The sequence below is a fragment of the Suillus clintonianus genome, assembly GCF_016758775.1.
Source record: "Suillus clintonianus strain FC179 chromosome Unknown DEU56scaffold_13, whole genome shotgun sequence".
NCBI classification, from domain to species: domain Eukaryota; kingdom Fungi; phylum Basidiomycota; class Agaricomycetes; order Boletales; family Suillaceae; genus Suillus; species Suillus clintonianus.
Genome location: NW_024539237.1, coordinates 439,537 through 455,052, shown reverse-complemented (window position 1 = coordinate 455,052; position 15,516 = coordinate 439,537). Strand labels below are relative to the sequence as shown.

General features: G+C 48.8%; 9 protein-coding genes across 9 annotated transcripts; 4 read left to right on the top strand and 5 right to left on the bottom strand.

Moving 5' to 3' along the window:
* Window positions 1-554: 554 nt before the first annotated feature.
* On the bottom strand, window positions 555-812 carry DEU56DRAFT_730223 (uncharacterized protein; the record flags this gene model as incomplete). Its single annotated transcript, XM_041348153.1, has 1 exon — window positions 555-812. A coding segment is annotated over one exon (258 nt), but the record flags the coding sequence as incomplete, so codon positions are not given.
* Window positions 813-1,548: 736 nt separating this feature from the next.
* Window positions 1,549-3,302, top strand: DEU56DRAFT_784038 (uncharacterized protein). The gene is made up of 10 exons (XM_041352190.1): window positions 1,549-1,833; window positions 1,886-1,975; window positions 2,033-2,110; window positions 2,162-2,311; window positions 2,368-2,412; window positions 2,469-2,501; window positions 2,553-2,661; window positions 2,713-2,898; window positions 2,953-3,004; window positions 3,057-3,302. The coding sequence occupies exons 1-10, from the start codon at window positions 1,690-1,692 to the stop codon at window positions 3,202-3,204; spliced, it is 1,035 nt and encodes a 344-aa protein (XP_041212053.1). The 5' UTR covers window positions 1,549-1,689; the 3' UTR covers window positions 3,205-3,302.
* A 1,714-nt stretch (window positions 3,303-5,016) lies between these two features.
* On the bottom strand, window positions 5,017-6,808 carry DEU56DRAFT_109309 (Pex12 amino terminal region-domain-containing protein). The gene is made up of 6 exons (XM_041344592.1): window positions 6,398-6,808; window positions 6,241-6,349; window positions 6,034-6,179; window positions 5,862-5,984; window positions 5,636-5,812; window positions 5,017-5,585 (listed from the first exon to the last, which is right to left on the bottom strand). The coding sequence occupies exons 1-6, from the start codon at window positions 6,509-6,511 to the stop codon at window positions 5,145-5,147; spliced, it is 1,110 nt and encodes a 369-aa protein (XP_041212052.1). The 5' UTR covers window positions 6,512-6,808; the 3' UTR covers window positions 5,017-5,144.
* A 192-nt stretch (window positions 6,809-7,000) lies between these two features.
* On the top strand, window positions 7,001-7,845 carry DEU56DRAFT_730463 (uncharacterized protein; the record flags this gene model as incomplete). The annotated part of the gene is made up of 4 exons (XM_041348168.1): window positions 7,001-7,415; window positions 7,471-7,490; window positions 7,550-7,615; window positions 7,669-7,845. 4 exons carry the CDS (start codon window positions 7,001-7,003, stop codon window positions 7,843-7,845), a joined length of 678 nt encoding a protein of 225 aa, XP_041212051.1.
* A 99-nt stretch (window positions 7,846-7,944) lies between these two features.
* On the bottom strand, window positions 7,945-8,930 carry DEU56DRAFT_109079 (uncharacterized protein). The gene is made up of 5 exons (XM_041344590.1): window positions 8,657-8,930; window positions 8,490-8,602; window positions 8,387-8,439; window positions 8,150-8,335; window positions 7,945-8,096 (listed from the first exon to the last, which is right to left on the bottom strand). The coding sequence occupies exons 1-5, from the start codon at window positions 8,699-8,701 to the stop codon at window positions 8,044-8,046; spliced, it is 450 nt and encodes a 149-aa protein (XP_041212050.1). The 5' UTR covers window positions 8,702-8,930; the 3' UTR covers window positions 7,945-8,043.
* Window positions 8,793-11,528, top strand: DEU56DRAFT_784020 (uncharacterized protein). Its single transcript, XM_041352189.1, has 7 exons — window positions 8,793-8,937; window positions 8,991-9,050; window positions 9,102-9,239; window positions 9,294-9,332; window positions 9,527-9,898; window positions 9,948-11,078; window positions 11,145-11,528. Exons 1-7 carry the CDS (start codon window positions 8,898-8,900, stop codon window positions 11,390-11,392), a joined length of 2,028 nt encoding a protein of 675 aa, XP_041212049.1. The 5' UTR covers window positions 8,793-8,897; the 3' UTR covers window positions 11,393-11,528.
* A 142-nt stretch (window positions 11,529-11,670) lies between these two features.
* DEU56DRAFT_109114 (P-loop containing nucleoside triphosphate hydrolase protein) lies at window positions 11,671-13,705 on the top strand. The gene is made up of 8 exons (XM_041344591.1): window positions 11,671-12,121; window positions 12,170-12,434; window positions 12,487-12,685; window positions 12,735-12,908; window positions 12,961-13,160; window positions 13,210-13,310; window positions 13,366-13,529; window positions 13,579-13,705. The coding sequence occupies exons 1-8, from the start codon at window positions 11,949-11,951 to the stop codon at window positions 13,602-13,604; spliced, it is 1,302 nt and encodes a 433-aa protein (XP_041212048.1). The 5' UTR covers window positions 11,671-11,948; the 3' UTR covers window positions 13,605-13,705.
* Window positions 13,698-15,431, bottom strand: DEU56DRAFT_784016 (uncharacterized protein). Its single transcript, XM_041352188.1, has 2 exons — window positions 14,642-15,431; window positions 13,698-14,580 (listed from the first exon to the last, which is right to left on the bottom strand). Exons 1-2 carry the CDS (start codon window positions 15,059-15,061, stop codon window positions 13,807-13,809), a joined length of 1,194 nt encoding a protein of 397 aa, XP_041212047.1. The 5' UTR covers window positions 15,062-15,431; the 3' UTR covers window positions 13,698-13,806.
* On the bottom strand, window positions 15,071-15,445 carry DEU56DRAFT_697108 (carbohydrate-binding module family 48 protein; the record flags this gene model as incomplete). The annotated part of the gene is made up of 3 exons (XM_041347247.1): window positions 15,071-15,256; window positions 15,316-15,364; window positions 15,414-15,445. Coding segments are annotated over 3 exons (267 nt in total), but the record flags the coding sequence as incomplete, so codon positions are not given.
* Window positions 15,446-15,516: the final 71 nt, after the last annotated feature.

The window sequence follows — 15,516 nt, the reverse complement described above, 5'->3', positions numbered from 1 at the left end:
GATATGGTCCCATCTCTCCCCTAGGCCCTGCAAAGTCCCCATTTAGCCTCCTGGAGCACGCCCTGGACAATTTCATAGACGGCCTGCTCCTCACGCCGTTCAATCCCTGAACTTACCTGACATCCAATAGGTCTACGTACAGACCTATGTTTGAGCTTTGGCCAGGAGCAGAAGCTGATCTATTGTGTACTCAATGCGAGTATAGGCCGGCATCGAGGAGTGTCGGAAATTGGTCAACGATCTTATTCGGGCCATCCACCAGGGTGCTTTTCGCCGGACCGCCCCTAACATTGAGCAGGAAATAATGTTCCTTCACGAAGAAATAAGCCCCATATTAGGATGAGGTAAAATGGCCTCAAAAAGACTATCAAGGCCATCATGTGAAGGGTAGCCCAATCATGAACAATATGCCCCGTGGCCTGGGTACCACCTGACGCGGAGCGAACATCAAGAAATGTGTAGAGTTTCCCGAAGAAGAAGTACGTCTCAGATTCGTTATCTGGGTTCCACAACACAGTGTCTGCTCGATAGACATATCTGAACGAAAGAGCCGCTCAGTCCTTGACAGTGGTCTCCGGGGATTCAACCAAAAAAACTCCTCCGGGTGACGAGCCGAGCTGGATGAGGGCAGATTCATCGCGACTAAAGAAGTAAGCCTGAGGATGGTCGTCTGGAACTGGAAGGATGGCGTCTATAAAACCAAACCCTACTTGACGCAGCGGCCAGTCATCAAGAATATTTCCTGGCCTAGCAATGGGCCCAGGACAATCATTTGTCGAATACAACATATTTGTGGAAACATACCGCATCCATTGTGGGACACATAAGCAACTCCGTGAGATTGAAGCGGACGGTCAAAATCCACGTTTCCGTTCACTGTGCCTACCCGATGGCAAGAGACGCGCACGTTGTGACTAAGAGGGTTCTCTGCAGGGTACCATGGTGTGGTGGAAAGTTGAAACATGGCTGGGCGTCTGATGACAAAGGAAATCTCACCATCACTATCATGATGACCTCGTGAGTCGTGACCGTCTTTACTGCATGCAACCATCCAGTCTGGAGTCCATCAACATGCTGCTCTACCTTACCTTGTGGTGCTTGATGCGGTCGGAGAACGTAGTGTAGTCCCATTGGTTGACAATGGTCTTGGCCGGTCAATTCAAGAATTTTTGCTGGTCTGCGAATCCGATGGAAGCTGGAACTATGAACAAGCCACATCAATGGTTTCAGTCAATCTGTAGTTCTTATGGATCACGTCTGAGGCTCACTGGCACTGGTGTCACCCTCCTATCATCTCGAATATTTACCTTGATTATAGGTCATCTGCGAAGGCCTGCGTATCTGTCTCATGTATATCGTCGATGACGCTACATTCTAGCGCAGAAGAGCCCGAACTCGGATAGCACATTGGGCATAACATGGCCAGATGAAACGTTGATGTTTGTCGTTGGAGGGACGTACAAGGAGTCCGACTCCCTTGGCAGTGGAACATCGTATGCATCCACATCCCGTCTGCATATTGTTCACAAGTCATTTCGTATGTCCCACAAGATGTTGTCTACTGTGCTTTAACTGATTGAGTTCATTCTTGCTTTGCTCATAATTGCATCAACCCTCCACACATCCACATCCTACACGTCCACACGTCCACACTTCGTTTCTCCATATAAAACCATCACGCATTCTCTGATGCCGATCCCCCATCTACCACACTTAGCCATGTTCTTCACTCCCACCCCCCGAGTTCATCTTCCAAAGCTGCCATTGGAAAACATGGAGGCTCTTGCGGCCAACCGCCTGACCTGGATTGCAGGATATGACGTTGAAAAACTTGTAAGCAAGTCTCACATATTTTGCTGATCTTCAAGTCAACCATGGTGTCCAGGACTGGGTCACCTTCTCGGGTTTGGATCCCGATATTTCTGAGTATGATCAAGACGCGTGGAGAAACCTGGTCAAAAGCCAACGCACCCAGGTACGGGTGGTAGCACTTCTCACATCGTTGTTTTGCAAGCTAACGGGTTTGTTGCAGGATCTTATACAGTCCATAGTGGATACTACTGTATGTTCTGGAGGTAGTCCAGAGCTAGCGCAAGTTCGGCAAGGCATGGTGTGTTTTCAAATACTACTATTGCTTCTATCTCGTTTACCATTTATGTAGAATGTCCTTCTCCAGGGATCGTCAGGAACAGGAAAGAAGACAGCAGCTTATGCTATCTGCAATATCCTCAGACGACCTATGCTTAGCATATATGCTCATGACATTCCGTACGTTTCCAAGGTGGGGCCGTGGGCTGCTAAGTTAGCATCGGTATGTACAATACGCAGGTTGTGAGACTTCTCTGACGCGACGTGGTGGTTGTCTAGCTTGCAATAAAGTGGAACGCAGTGGTCTTCGTAGAACGCGCATATGTACGTATCGTTTCTAAAAGCGCCCGTTGTATCCATTCTGAAGACACGTTGCGCAGTATTTCTTGAGGTCTAGTAGTCCAGGCCTTCGAGTATGTTCTTGATTGTTGTACCATCATGCTATAGACCTGATTCTTTGCCAGGCTCGCATCAACATCGTTCTCCAGGAATTTGAGTCTCCTGGATGTATCTGTTTGTGGCCGTCAGTATTGACAAACCAACAACAAAAACAACTGAGGCCATTTTTCGCCGGTGCGTACCTCAGCCGTCTGACCCAACTGTATTACTAATTTTTCCCCGCAGCTTTCAATTTCCCCGACCTCGATAGGGCAGCCCGGCGTCAACGTTGGCTCCAACTCTTCAGGAAAGATGAAAGCGCTGCAACTTCATCCGGCAGTGAAGACACACTCGACTCCTCTAGCGCGAGAGACATGGAATCCTTGACTTTCCTCCGCGAGATCGAGAAAATTTCCTGGTACAAACTCGATGGTAATGTCATGTTTGACACTGGATGATGCGATGGAGCGCTGACGGTGCTGATAGGGACGGAAATCGAAGAATTTATGAATTGGGCACGAGACATGGCTCACTATACGTAAGTCGAAGTTGATACATGCTGTTCGTGACAACTAATCACTGGCGTACAGGGGGGAAGATCCATCCCCTTACCACTTAGAGGCATCTATCAAGGCCATGGGGGTGCGCCTTTCTTTACGGCGCAAGTTCGCCCGGTTTTTGGCGCTTCGTGCAATGGATCAGCTCGAGTTACCGGCCAAGTTTTCAAGAACAAAGTGAGGACGTGGTGCCTATTTGCATAGTGCTTGCTCCCTTTTAATCCCCATACCTGTATGCCGTTTGCCCCATGATTCTGAAATCAAACAAGTAACCTGGGTTGGTATGTCACAAAAGGTCACAAAATCCTTCACTTCTCCTAGGAAAACCGAAAATTCCTCTACCCAGCTGGATGATCTAGAGCGCGCGCACTCTTCCCTAGGCTTTGAAGAGCTCTGGCGTCTCAATATACTCTTCCGCGCTCCAACGTACTTATTACTTGAATCATGCACTGATGAGGAGTTTCTCCACGGGCCCTGGAACGCAACTTGCACATTTGTCACGAATCTATGCGACGGACGTTATCCGTTGTCTGCCCTTCGCGATCGTGCTCGGACCTGAGAAAGAATTGCAAAAAAGCAGCCCTCGCCGCATTTCCCCCAGTATCTCCAATCTGCTTTGCTCGCCCTCTTCGAAATGATCAATGCAGCCACCAATCAATATCTCGAAAAGTGCAATAGAAACTTGTGCGTACTGCAATGCGGGTGTTATACGGAAGGCTGCTAATGCAGTATTTTCTGGTGATGTTGTTGAGAGGAACTTCATCGAGTTCATTCGGTGAAAATTACCAACAAGGCTACATTTCGTAAATGCAGTTCCGGGTGTGTAACTTGAACCTTCTCCGCGTTAACGCACGTTCTTAAGGAGTCGTGGTTGACCCGTTACCGTTCCGGAATACTTGCTAAACTCAGGATATCGGTCCTTGGATGAACGTTTTCCAGCGGTTAACTACAGTGTTTCATCCAGGGAGTTTGCCTGTCTTGTCTAGAACGGAGAAGCCATGCAAGATCTCATCGTACCTGAGAGAAGGTCTTCAGGGAAGATACCTCACATAGTTGCCTTTGGGGTGCAAGCTGATCATTGTCGTTTGTCAGGGTAATCGTTCGAACAGGCACCTTTCTATTTTCATTCTGGTCGCATGGTGTGTTGCATTTGATTATCTGATATCATGATGCTAGTCCAATGGAAATATGCCCTCACTGAAGACCGGGCATATATAAGGCACTACACCAACACCCTCCCCTATAAATCATTGAACTTGGGCAACAGGCATCCTTCCTAGGACCTCATCCTCGCCATCTCTAACTCGTTTTTAACATCTTCAAGCTTTTCCTCCTCCCTCTCGCCCCTGGTTACGCCACGAACTGTCCAGTTCGAAATGATTTAACTCATACACAGATTTCAGACTGTCTTTTGGCAATGTTGTTTGCACCGCTCAACTGCTAGGAACACTTCCCTACAACCACCAAATAAGTGAGTTTTTGCCACACATTTGTGATTCTTTTTCAGAGAACGACTAGTAGTATTCATTCGTATATGGGCTGTCTAGGGGGGACTAATTCATTTTTATCTAAGCTTGATCTAAAGGTCCATGTGCAACGGCCCATTCAATGTAACGGCCCTACCGTGGATACGGGGCCATGCGTTGTCGATGAAATCCACCAAGTTTGACTTTCCGTAGAGTATCCATCTCTGACTGAAACCACCTTGCTGTCGTCCTCGAACTAACATCGCAGGCGCTCACGCTATTTTCCTGCACGAATTGTTGCCACGAGCAACCCCTGTTGCCTGCATACATCGAGCAGCTCGTTCCAGAAATTATGTGAACTAGGACGATATGCCGCAGCTACCATTCCCAAACGATGCAACCTCTCGCCGGGCATTGGCATTATGAAATCTTCGCTTCTGGTGCCATTAATCTTGATGTCGATCAGAGTTCAGTATAAATTTTGCCTTCCCTGGTGGCGCAACCTCATCTGTGGTTGCAAAATATCTTGATGATAGATCATGACCCTGGATATTTGTGAGATGTTTCTTCGTATAATTCTTGGCGGTGAACTACCGAGAACAGAGAACGTCATATATAATGTACCAACGCAAATACCATGAGGTAGTGAACCAACTTAAACCAAGACCTTCCTGAGTTGCCACGCCTTTGCAGGCAGGAGCGTTATTGGGCAATTACCGTGTTGCTCGACATGGTCGTGTGCGCAGCGGTAGCAGAAAACGTAACCGGATGGCAATGCTGTTGCGTTGTGAATAGGCTCTTGGCAGAGCGGGCAATGTCCGTATTTCGTGCTGTCGATAGTGATCCCTGCGGGATGTGGTGGAAGTATCTGAGGTGGAGGGATGACCGGACCTAGAGGGGATATAGACAGTGACCGCGCAGGAGAGCCCGGGGAATACCACCACTCAAGAAATTTGATGAAGAAGATGGCTGTAGGCAAGAGAAGTCTCAAGGAGTCGAGTAGTAATTGTGGTGACAGCAGCATGAGCCGTCGAACTACAGCTAAGAATCCGTTCTTCGTTGGGGAGATCGCATTTTGCTTCACTTGGTGTGCGAGCTGCACAGATGGTGTGAGTGCAAGGTGAATGACTGAAATTTTAAGCTCACGAAATCGTCCATATTGAGTCTTCTGAGATCGACTCCTATCCAAGCTAACCATGGGCGGTAGAATGGGGTGCGATCGAATAAATAGGATACATTATGAGCAAGAAGCCATACTTCAAATCCGGTGTTGAACCATGGGTATAGTGTTTTGAACTTTCTGCGTATAACACCTGCAATACTCTAGCAATACCTGTTAAGCATGGCGTTATCGTGAAACAGTACTGCTCACCTCGTCTGTGAGTTCTCGTATATGTCTTTCGCTGCCTCCGTCCTCCAGGATATCCGAGTCAATGCCTCCACCGAGTGACTCGTAGTAGTCTTGCCCTTTCGCTCGTAAATAAGGTACAGCAATCTGGGTTGACCAGGTAAGAAACGATCCGCTTAGCATCGAGAACCCTTACTAGGAAAAATAACGACCGCCAAATCTCGCGACTTCTGAGCTTCTCACCAGGTGGTATTCCACCAACAGCAGCTGTTGCTCGCTCGGTTGTTATCCAAGGCTTTCTGCGTCTCTTCAGACCGTAAAAATTCTCAGCAAATGATGCATCTAATGATATTAACGGCGTACTTGAGTTTCCCGTGTCAACTTGCCAGACCAATATACTCACTGTGCTTGCGGAGATAGTGACGTTCAACAAAAAGCATGATGAAGGCATAAAATTCTTCATGGCGGTTGACTATACGGATGAGTTGGCGAGGGTAGCGTTGAGCAAATACCTGAGGGGCGTGAGTGGAGCAGTTCTGTGGCAGATTGGGAGGACTTACTGCGAGGACATACTTTAGAGCAGGTTGGAGTAGATCACGAAGCTGCTCTTGGGCAACTAATTCAAACAAGGAGGGCTTGAGCGGATCTCCGCCCACATCGTTGAAGAACTCCATGCATGTAGAGTGTGGTCAACGATTGGATGACTTAGTTGATTCCGAATGCAGGTCTCACGTGGCGTCCTCGACGATTACCGGGAAATGAACGATGGTCTTCAATGAACCTCAACGAACCCACCAGTCCGAATCGCAGTGACTCAAGTGGTGGTCGAACCGCAGCAGCCTTGGAATATCAAGGTCTATCCTCTGTCGAAGACCCATTGCAAGCCTACTTTTGTGGTATACTAGCTGCCTTTGCATCGTCGATACGCTCTCATGACCCCCAATATTGAAATATATTTTATTTATTCAAAATTGAGAGTTCAGCGCTAGCTAGCACGCATATGATCAAGTTCTATTGTCTGTACGTCGCGTAATTGCCTCCCACTGAGGGTTTATCTGGCCAAATATTATTGGTACTGTTCAATAGTCTCCCAAGCCGTGAGTCCGCGAGGCACTCCGGCTCTTATCCTCTTCCTGACTACTCATTGTACATTTTTCAATCTCATGTTTACCTCCTTCCACGCAATGATACCTTCAGACGCTGAACTCGCCTCTCAAGCACTCACTGAGGAGGGCAATTATCGTTTCCCATCGTTCTCGGCGTCTGACGCGGTCACGCTTGGTTTATCTCTACGCAAACGCTTCCGTGCGTCTTCTCGACATTCTAAAGGCAAAGGCCTCGTCATCTCCATACAAACCATCGCCGGTCACACCTTGTTTGCGTGTACCGTGGGCGACCTTGGCCACCCAGCCGGTGTTGGGGATGTTAGTTTGAATAGCTGGACAAGTGTGGAGGGCATGGTTGGAGTTGTAAGGCAGACCGGCCACTCGAGCTATTATGTCGAGAAAAGCATGAGCGCCATGGGCAAGTCGGCAAAACAGATAGGAATCCATGGGGACCATATTATTCACGGAGGAGGTGAATACTTTCATTATACTTCTCAAACCACGAGCTTAAATTTACTTCCGCTCAGCATTCCCAATCTGGTTGGACGTCAGTATCATATGCCCTACTCATTTGCGAGTTTAATGGGCTGACAATAATCTGTACAGAACGCCCATTGCTGTCCTATTGCTGTTGTTGCTTGCTACTCAGGTTCAAGCCAAGAAGACCACCACGTACGTCTTCTTCCAAAACTTACTCGATTCAATATTCACACACCAATCATCAGCTTGTTGTTACAACTGTCCGGGATTATCTTCACAAAATCAACAAGTCAGAAACACGAATATCTGCCTCTTCTGCTCTAGGGACAGAGATGCATATGCCTCTCCCGTCTGTACCAATCCGGGAGAGCACGGTAAGCTCATATCAGCAAGTCCAGGTTCGCCAGTTCATTAGCGAGTAAAGGGATGGCTCACAGATCCGTCACACAACGCACTTGGCATGAGAGGGCGGTCCGAGTCACCATTTGACCATCATGACGAATGAGATACTAATGAATGTATCATATTATCGAGTCGGGTGAGCGGTGGTGTGTAATAGTTATACCAATAAGACAAAGACAGGCAGCTATGATGGTCATAGAATGACACGCATGTATTATCTACTCGTGGCTCTCGTTGTGCGAGGGGGGCGGCCTGATAACTCGGATGCTTTCTACGAACAAGGATAAGTAATGTGAAGTTAATAAGAGCAACAAAACATCATACCGTGTCTGAGGAATATTTGTCTTTGGGCATGTGGTGAAGATGAGTCTGCGCTTGGGTCTGCTTCACGAAGCTCAAAGTTCGCCTCGACGTATACTTGGGCCCCTTTCTGGAGAGTGCGCAAGTAGTTGGTCTGACTGGGATTGAAGCAAACGATATTGTGCCATGTCGTTCCAGCCTCTTGACGGCCTGAAGCAAAAATTTAAGTGGTGATAATGCACGAAAACCAAATTCACTCACTGCCATCCGGGTTAGGAGGCGGAGGGGGGTAGTTGGTGGTTGCAACGGCATAGCTGACAAGCGTAATCAGACGAACGTCTCAGGTAAGGTGTAGAAAACTCACGAGACATATTCTCTGTCGCTCTTGGTGGTACGAACTTCAGGGTCTTTGCCTAATCGCCCAATGAGAATGAGCTTGGAGACATCGTATGCACGCGTCGAAGTTGTAGAGAAAGCCTTGAATTTTTTTTTTGTTAGCGCATAACCATTCTTAAAAGCGTATCAACCTACGCGACGCGGTGCGCGAGCAACAGCATGACGAGCAAATGAGAGCATGATTCTTGTCTTTCAAAACGCGTTCTGAAGCAAAAGTAGTTTCGATTTTATGTGACAGTAAATAGAGGATATTTGTTTGTGCTTGCTTGGTGGGTGGCCGGCAGTGCTGGTTCACGGTAATTCCATTGAACCAGATCTCATAGATTCTTCCTTGTCAATTCTTTGTATCTCCATATCTCCATCTGTAATCTTTAACATGTCCAGACATAGGCTTGTACGAAATATGAACATCCATGGTAAGCATGAATCACCCTGATGGTAGTTTGGTTTGAGATTTATGATCCACTAGATGAACTGGATGATGACGCTTTGTCCGATGGAGGTGATGAGCTCACTCCCGAGCAGCATGGCGAGTGCCCCAATATCTGTGCTTGTGCTGCATGCTGAGAGTACATTGTAGCACAAATGATGTCGTGTCTCGAACAAATTAGAGAGATCATCGGAAACGAAGCTGCCTCAGGTCTTGACGATGATATCATCAAAGAAATCCTATGGGATCAGTACTTTAATATAGAGAGCAGTTTATCGATACTGTATGGTGCGTACTACATCAACCTGTTTGTCCTTCAACTAACAGATGTGCATTTGACAGAGGAGCAGGACCGGAGAGCGTCAGCCAAAACTCGCAAAGGTAAGTTCCGCCGTGACCTCTCATTTGTAAATAGTCTTGCATTCGCTCTTCCACCATGTTGTTGTTACCCCCCGTTTTGGATCCCGTTTATGGAATCGCCTACGCCGTAGACGAGACGACGAACAGGAAGGTGCATGTCATATCCACCATCCCTGTATGAACCTTTGTACAGTCAGGAGCTAAATATGTTTCAGTGCGATCCGTCAGTAATGATACCCCATCCGAGGGTATGGAGGGGGCCCATGACGTACCACAATACGTGGCTGGACCAACAGGATACGAATATTATGATGGCGACTTGGACCGACCTCGAGTTCCCCTCATAGTATTGGCACAGCAAGGCCAGCATGAGGCTTACTATCCTGAGGAATATCCAGATGAGGTCGACTCGGATGATATACCATTGGGCGTCATGTCACGCGGCTCGAGACTCAGCACCATTACGGAGATTACCGAAAGGACTGAACCCTCTCGCCACTGGCCTTCAAAACAGCAACTCGTAGCTTTAAACAACCCACGTGCGTCGACTATCAGTAACTCCACGACATCGTACGGACAGGTCATTGGTGCGTGGTACCAACAAGAATCCGATTGATATGACTGAAGCCAGGACAGATACTCGCGCACGCAGTCCCGTCGCGGCCGAATACCCTGATACGTCGATGGACCCAAACTCCATTCCTCCATCCCCATCCCCATCTGCTGTACGACGTCTTTCCAACTACGAAGCCGCGCCATCACTTGCTCCATCACTATCACAATCCGATCTGCGCACAGAGCTGCTTCCAACAGAGCGCGCAGTTTCACGCGCAAAATCAGTTATTCCTGTGCCACCCATGGATACGCTTCCAGAGATTTCCGATTTCCAGTCGAAGGCGAGCGAAAAACCGCTCCCTCCTAAACCTCCAGCTAGCAGTAAACCCTCGAAATTATCCATGCTTGCGAGTTCTCGTGCAAGTACGAGGACTTCTCGCTCATCAGATTTGGACACGACTTCAGTACTCACATATCCCGCCTTGCGACCCAACGCAGAGAGCCGATTATCATTCGCACCCGCTGCCGCTACAAAACGGCCATCTACCGAGAAGACACTTCCTTCTATAAAGGCTCCGTCTACCAAGGCTCCGTCTACCACCACTTCTTCCATGTCTTTGCATGTCAAACAGGCCATCCAGACAGCTTTAGAGCTAGAAGCTCATGATCGTGAAAGAGCCGCCAGACTTTCGCCAAAGAGCGAGTCTAGCGTGGCGTCTAAAGCGCCATCAGTTTGTACTATCAAGCCAACGCTGCCACATTCGCCACCTCGAGCTGATCCCAGCTCAAACTTGCTTATGCGCATAGAGCCTGAAGCGAAGGCTCGCCCTCAGTCCAAGCTCGCAGCGCTTGCCCAAGCAAAAGCGAGTGCCAATAGTACTAGTCTCATGTCGAAGCTTCCGAAATCCCCGCCTAGTTCGCCTCCGAAGGAGCTTCCTAAATCTCACACACAATATTTCACGCCAATCGCAAATGGAGCCACAGCTACTACTGCTATAACCACATCCTATCAGTCGCTCCAAAGTCTTTCCATGCCGCAGACTCGGGAGCCTGCGACGCTAGTCCAGATGCCTGGCGCAGAGCCCAAGCAGTCTAAATTGGCAAAGAAGGTCAAGAAAGCGAGTGAAAAACCGCAGTCTACGCCACCCGACGACGACGATACTTGTGTCATCATACCGTCTCCATTGTTCCTATCAAAGCCAACTAACCCTCGTGCGTCTCCCTCGGCATTCGCTTCTATACTTCTCGATGATCCTCTAACACCCCCATCTCCTGAAGACAAGGACACGCATTCAGCTCACAAGTATGGAAGGGAGGTGCCGAAACTTGTGAAGGTGTACGAGGCTGCCCATTCACAGGGCCACTCTAGCCTCGGTCTCTCCCACTCCCAACGACACAGGTCGTCTCGTCCTAGGGCTGCACCGCCGGAGACGAAGATACCCTTGGGATTTGCTTTTGACGTTCCAAGCCCTGACGATATCGTATTCAACGCACGTCGGGGAACTTCTCTCGCGCAGAGACGGTGAACAAGCCCGCTCGTTCCCAACTCCGTCCACGTTCCTTTCTTGTATTTCTCTATTTATTCATTTTTCTGGAGGACTCTTGTTTGTTGTAGAATTATTATTATGGGCTCTAATGGAACTTTTTTGCTGATCCTCACTTCAGCCGCGAAGGAACGCGAGAAGGCGGAGAAAGCAGCGCAGAAGAAGGTAGCGCAAACACCTTCTTCGTCAGGCTATACCACACCGGTTTCTCAAGCCATGTCTCCTGTGAATACACCAAGCGGTAGGGCGTCAAAGAAATCTGGTGCGGGTGCGAAAAAGTCGGGAGCCATGACTCCTCGCGGTACAGGGGGTCTGGATGCTCGACTGCTCGACATGGCCGGGTTGAATTTGTTGCCAAAGGAAGAGGAGCCAGTCGATGAACCTCCTCCGAAAATAGCACTAGAGCGCGGAAAGCTGTTGCAGGATGTCCGAAAAGTCCTTGAAGGGCAAGGAGGTGATAAAAAGGCTGTCAGCTTGGTCGTGATTGGTACTCAGTCTTGTTGGCATTTTTTGAGTGATTTTTTTTGTTGATTTTTGGATGACAGGACATGTCGATGCTGGAAAATCGACGTTGATGGGTCGTTTGCTTTATGAGCTGGGGAGAATTGACGAAAAGACCCGCATTGCTAACGAAAGAGGCAGCAGTAAAGCGGGGAAGAGTAGTTTCAGTTGGGCATGGGAGTTGGACGGGACCGTTGAAGAACGGGAGAGGTCTGCATTTCTTTGTTGTTTGAAGTGCACGTACCGACTGATCACCAGAGGAATCACAATGGACATCGCTTTACAAAATTTGTCGACCCCTCATCGACAGGTCACCATTCTAGATGCCCCTGGACACAAGGATTTCATCCCAAACATGATTTCTGGAGCGGCGCAAGCCGATTGCGCGTTACTTGTAGTCGATGCCATCGCTGGAGAGTTTGAGGCAGGTTTCGATCGTGGTGGTCAGACTCGTGAACATCTGCTGCTAGTTCGGAGCCTCGGTGTATCACAAGTTATCGTGGCGGTCAACAAATTAGATCAGGTTGGTTAGGTTCTACGAATTACATGTCTTATCATCGCTGACGTGGTCGCAGGTGAATTGGGATCAGAGTCGATTTGAAGAAATATGTGGGTTGTTACGGGCCTTCCTCGTCCAATCTGGGTTTCCCTCGTCGAAAACGAGTTTTGTCCCAGTAAGCGCCATGCTCGGCGTCAACCTCGTCAACTACACGGATGCCAATGCTTCGGTACTGTCTAAATGGTACAAAGGCCCTACGCTGGTTGACTTGCTCGGTGAGTCATTTTGCACTGTTCCCGTGTTGACATGTTCAAATATTTCCAGATATACTGGAGCCCCCCGCTCGCGAAATCGCCTCCCCGCTAAGATTGCCGATCTCTAATGTCTTCAAGGGACAAAGTTCCGGAACGGGCGTAACTGGTCGTATATGCGGTGGCGTTGTGCAAGTTGGAGAATGTCTTCGAGTACTTCCGGGAGATGAATCTGCAATCGTTCGACGTGGGTTCCACAATTCATTAGTGTTGTGCGGATGTTGTTGACCAACGTGCAGTTATTGATGTTGAGGAACAGAGTGTGCCTTGGGCAGCAGCTGGGACTAATGCAACTCTGTACCTGACTTCCATCGACCCCATCCATTTGAGCATAGGAAGTGTTCTTTGCCCGCCATCGGATGTCGTCCCATTGGCCACAGTGTTCACAGCTCGAATCATAGTATTTGATATTCAGCTCCCAATCATTACCGGTGCATCGGTACGTCGTCTGAGCCTCCTTATCTACGTTTCATAACCCCTATGATTAGATCGAGCTATTCCATCACTCACGAGATGTACCTGCCACGATATCAAAGTTGATTGCTACGTTGGACAGAGCTTCTGGGGTAGTGACGAAGAAGAACCCCCGGTGCGCTTCCTTTTTTTTTATTGCCAGGGATCATGCCTAATCTTGTGTGGTCAAGGGTGTTGACCAAAGGTACCTCTGCAGAGGTGGAGATTAGTCTGCGTGCCGGGACCTTATCGGGTCCTGCACTCAGCGCTCGCCCTATTCCATTGGAGCCATTCTCGGTAAACAAAGACATGGGAAGAATTCTCGTTCGACGGGGAGGCGAGACAATAAGTGCAGGTAAGCCGTTGACCCTCCTAGCCGTCAGGGTTCTCAAAAACTTTATCAGGTATTGTTCTGGACGTTATCTCCTGAAATCAAGACGAATATCGCAATAGAAATGCATACATAGCGCCAATATATGTACAACAGTCACATGAATTCCAAAAAATTATGTAGTAAAAATTGAAGAGGTATCGTTCGCGTGATGGTGAAAAAATGAGAAGTTGTCTGCATGGTACAAATGAGAAGAACTGCTAGCGTGTGAATGGTAACAATGAAAAGGTAGTAAGAGCATCTACTTCTTCGTCTTTTCCTTGTGAGAGAAAAACTCTTTCAATTTGGCGAAGAATGACCGTCGCTTCTTTCTCGGGCTTGCAGTGTTGAACTTGGATGACAGTGTCACAGGTGAGTCGGTGGTAGTGGAAGCAGGGAATGAGATATCCTTTGAATCTTTGGTATCACTGTCTGTAGAGGGCATTGACGAGGCAGTAACTGCAGGGGTATCTTGAGGCTCGGGCGTCGGCAAGGATAGCTCGTTGTCGGGCGCGATAGGCCCAGCATCAACAACAGATGTATCAATTGTTTTAACGGGGTCTGGATTGACGTTAATATCAGGCGTTGTGGGATTCGCAGCCGCGTCTGAAGGGGGCGCGATTGCATCCACGAGCAATTCTCCGTTATGCTCTTCGGCAGCCTGCGTTCCCAATTTCTCTTCCTCCGTAGGTTTGCCATTCTGCTCTCCTCCGGCTTGAGCTTCCTGCGTGACAGAAGGCACTGATTTGGATAACAGTAGAGGAGAATGCGTCGACGGCTCAAGAACAGAAATTGTTGCATCGAATGAACCGGGGACCAAAGGATCACTTTCAACAGATTCCCCGTCTGGTAAAGGTGACGCAGATTCGTTCAACATGTGATCATTGACAGGTAAGATAAGGATAGGGACGACGGGCGCGATTTGCGGCGTGGCATCAATGGCGTCAGGGGAGGGAACTCCCTGAGTGCTATCTGGTGGTGCCTCGGCGACGATTGGCTCGATGGCCGAAGTGGTTGGTGGTTGTTCGGTTGCATCCTGCGCAGTGAAATGAACATATATCAGTGTTGCAAACAAAATTCTGCGATGTTGTGATTACCAGAACGTGAACATTCTCCGTTGAATGATGAGGCGTGCTCGAAAACATAAAGCTGATGCCCGAGGAAACGTATCCTAGTGCGCTAGCAACTTCTTCAGAAACGTGCGTCACCGCGCTCGTCGCACTGTCCACAATTGCATGGAAGGTGTCAACCTCATCGCTCGATGCGGGAGTTTCAGCTGGTTCGACGATAATGTCGGGAACATCAGCTGCCGGGAGTTCCTTGTCAGAAACACCTGAATCATCAACGGCGTTTGTGGCATCGGTGGAACCAGAATCAGTGATTCCACCATGTTGATCCGCCTCCAACGCCTCCTGTTGGGAGGTCTCGCTAGACAACGACTCTTCAGGCAATGTGGTAGCTGAAGTCATGGAGTCGGTGGGGCCTTGGGGAGCAGCAGGGGAAGATGGGTGTTCCATTATAGGAGTGGGCTTAGAGGGCGCGAACAGAACATTATTAAGGTTCCCGGCACCATCTAACTCTGTTGGGCGGTCATCACGCGTGACCCAGCTTCCGTCCACAATGAACTTATAGGGAACTTTCTCATTCCAGGGGACCCTGACATTGCCTACGAAACCAGATGTGCCCTTGGGCAGGTGCGTAGTGCAGGACCACTGCCAGGATATGAAACTGAGCCTGCGGCGGACTTTAGGTAGGCAGGGAAGCCACTTACGTGGTCGAATGAGCCAGTTAAGATCACATCCGAAGCATCACTGTGAGGCCTGAGAGTAGAAGGTGAACACAGGCGCTAAATCGATTTGAACAGCGTACCATGAAATTTCGGCTTCATGCAGGTCGTCCATGGTGTCGAACGAAGAGTAGAAGGAGGGAGAGGACAACCTGCAGAAACCCCTGCCGTAACATGTGTCCTCAT

Coding starts and splice junctions, on each gene's coding strand:
- DEU56DRAFT_784038 (XM_041352190.1), top strand. CDS start 1,690: ATGCCGATCCCCCATCTACCACACTTAGCCATGTTCTTCACTCCCACC. Junction 1,834..1,885: donor GATATGACGTTGAAAAACTT/GTAAGCAAGTCT, acceptor CATGGTGTCCAG/GACTGGGTCACCTTCTCGGG. Junction 3,005..3,056: donor CGAGACATGGCTCACTATAC/GTAAGTCGAAGT, acceptor ACTGGCGTACAG/GGGGGAAGATCCATCCCCTT.
- DEU56DRAFT_109309 (XM_041344592.1), bottom strand. CDS start 6,511: ATGGAGTTCTTCAACGATGTGGGCGGAGATCCGCTCAAGCCCTCCTTG. Junction 6,350..6,397: donor CTCTAAAGTATGTCCTCGCA/GTAAGTCCTCCC, acceptor CACGCCCCTCAG/GTATTTGCTCAACGCTACCC. Junction 5,586..5,635: donor GACTCAATATGGACGATTTC/GTGAGCTTAAAA, acceptor CCATCTGTGCAG/CTCGCACACCAAGTGAAGCA.
- DEU56DRAFT_109079 (XM_041344590.1), bottom strand. CDS start 8,701: ATGCTCTCATTTGCTCGTCATGCTGTTGCTCGCGCACCGCGTCGC. Junction 8,440..8,489: donor AGCGACAGAGAATATGTCTC/GTGAGTTTTCTA, acceptor TACGCTTGTCAG/CTATGCCGTTGCAACCACCA. Junction 8,336..8,386: donor GCCTCCTAACCCGGATGGCA/GTGAGTGAATTT, acceptor TTTTTGCTTCAG/GCCGTCAAGAGGCTGGAACG.
- DEU56DRAFT_784020 (XM_041352189.1), top strand. CDS start 8,898: ATGTCCAGACATAGGCTTGTACGAAATATGAACATCCATG. Junction 9,333..9,526: donor GTCAGCCAAAACTCGCAAAG/GTAAGTTCCGCC, acceptor AATATGTTTCAG/TGCGATCCGTCAGTAATGAT. Junction 9,899..9,947: donor ATCGTACGGACAGGTCATTG/GTGCGTGGTACC, acceptor AAGCCAGGACAG/ATACTCGCGCACGCAGTCCC.
- DEU56DRAFT_109114 (XM_041344591.1), top strand. CDS start 11,949: ATGACAGGACATGTCGATGCTGGAAAATCGACGTTGATGGGTCGTTTG. Junction 12,122..12,169: donor ACCGTTGAAGAACGGGAGAG/GTCTGCATTTCT, acceptor ACTGATCACCAG/AGGAATCACAATGGACATCG. Junction 13,311..13,365: donor GTGACGAAGAAGAACCCCCG/GTGCGCTTCCTT, acceptor TGTGTGGTCAAG/GGTGTTGACCAAAGGTACCT.
- DEU56DRAFT_784016 (XM_041352188.1), bottom strand. CDS start 15,061: ATGGAACACCCATCTTCCCCTGCTGCTCCCCAAGGCCCCACCGACTCC. Junction 14,581..14,641: donor CGGAGAATGTTCACGTTCTG/GTAATCACAACA, acceptor TTCACTGCGCAG/GATGCAACCGAACAACCACC.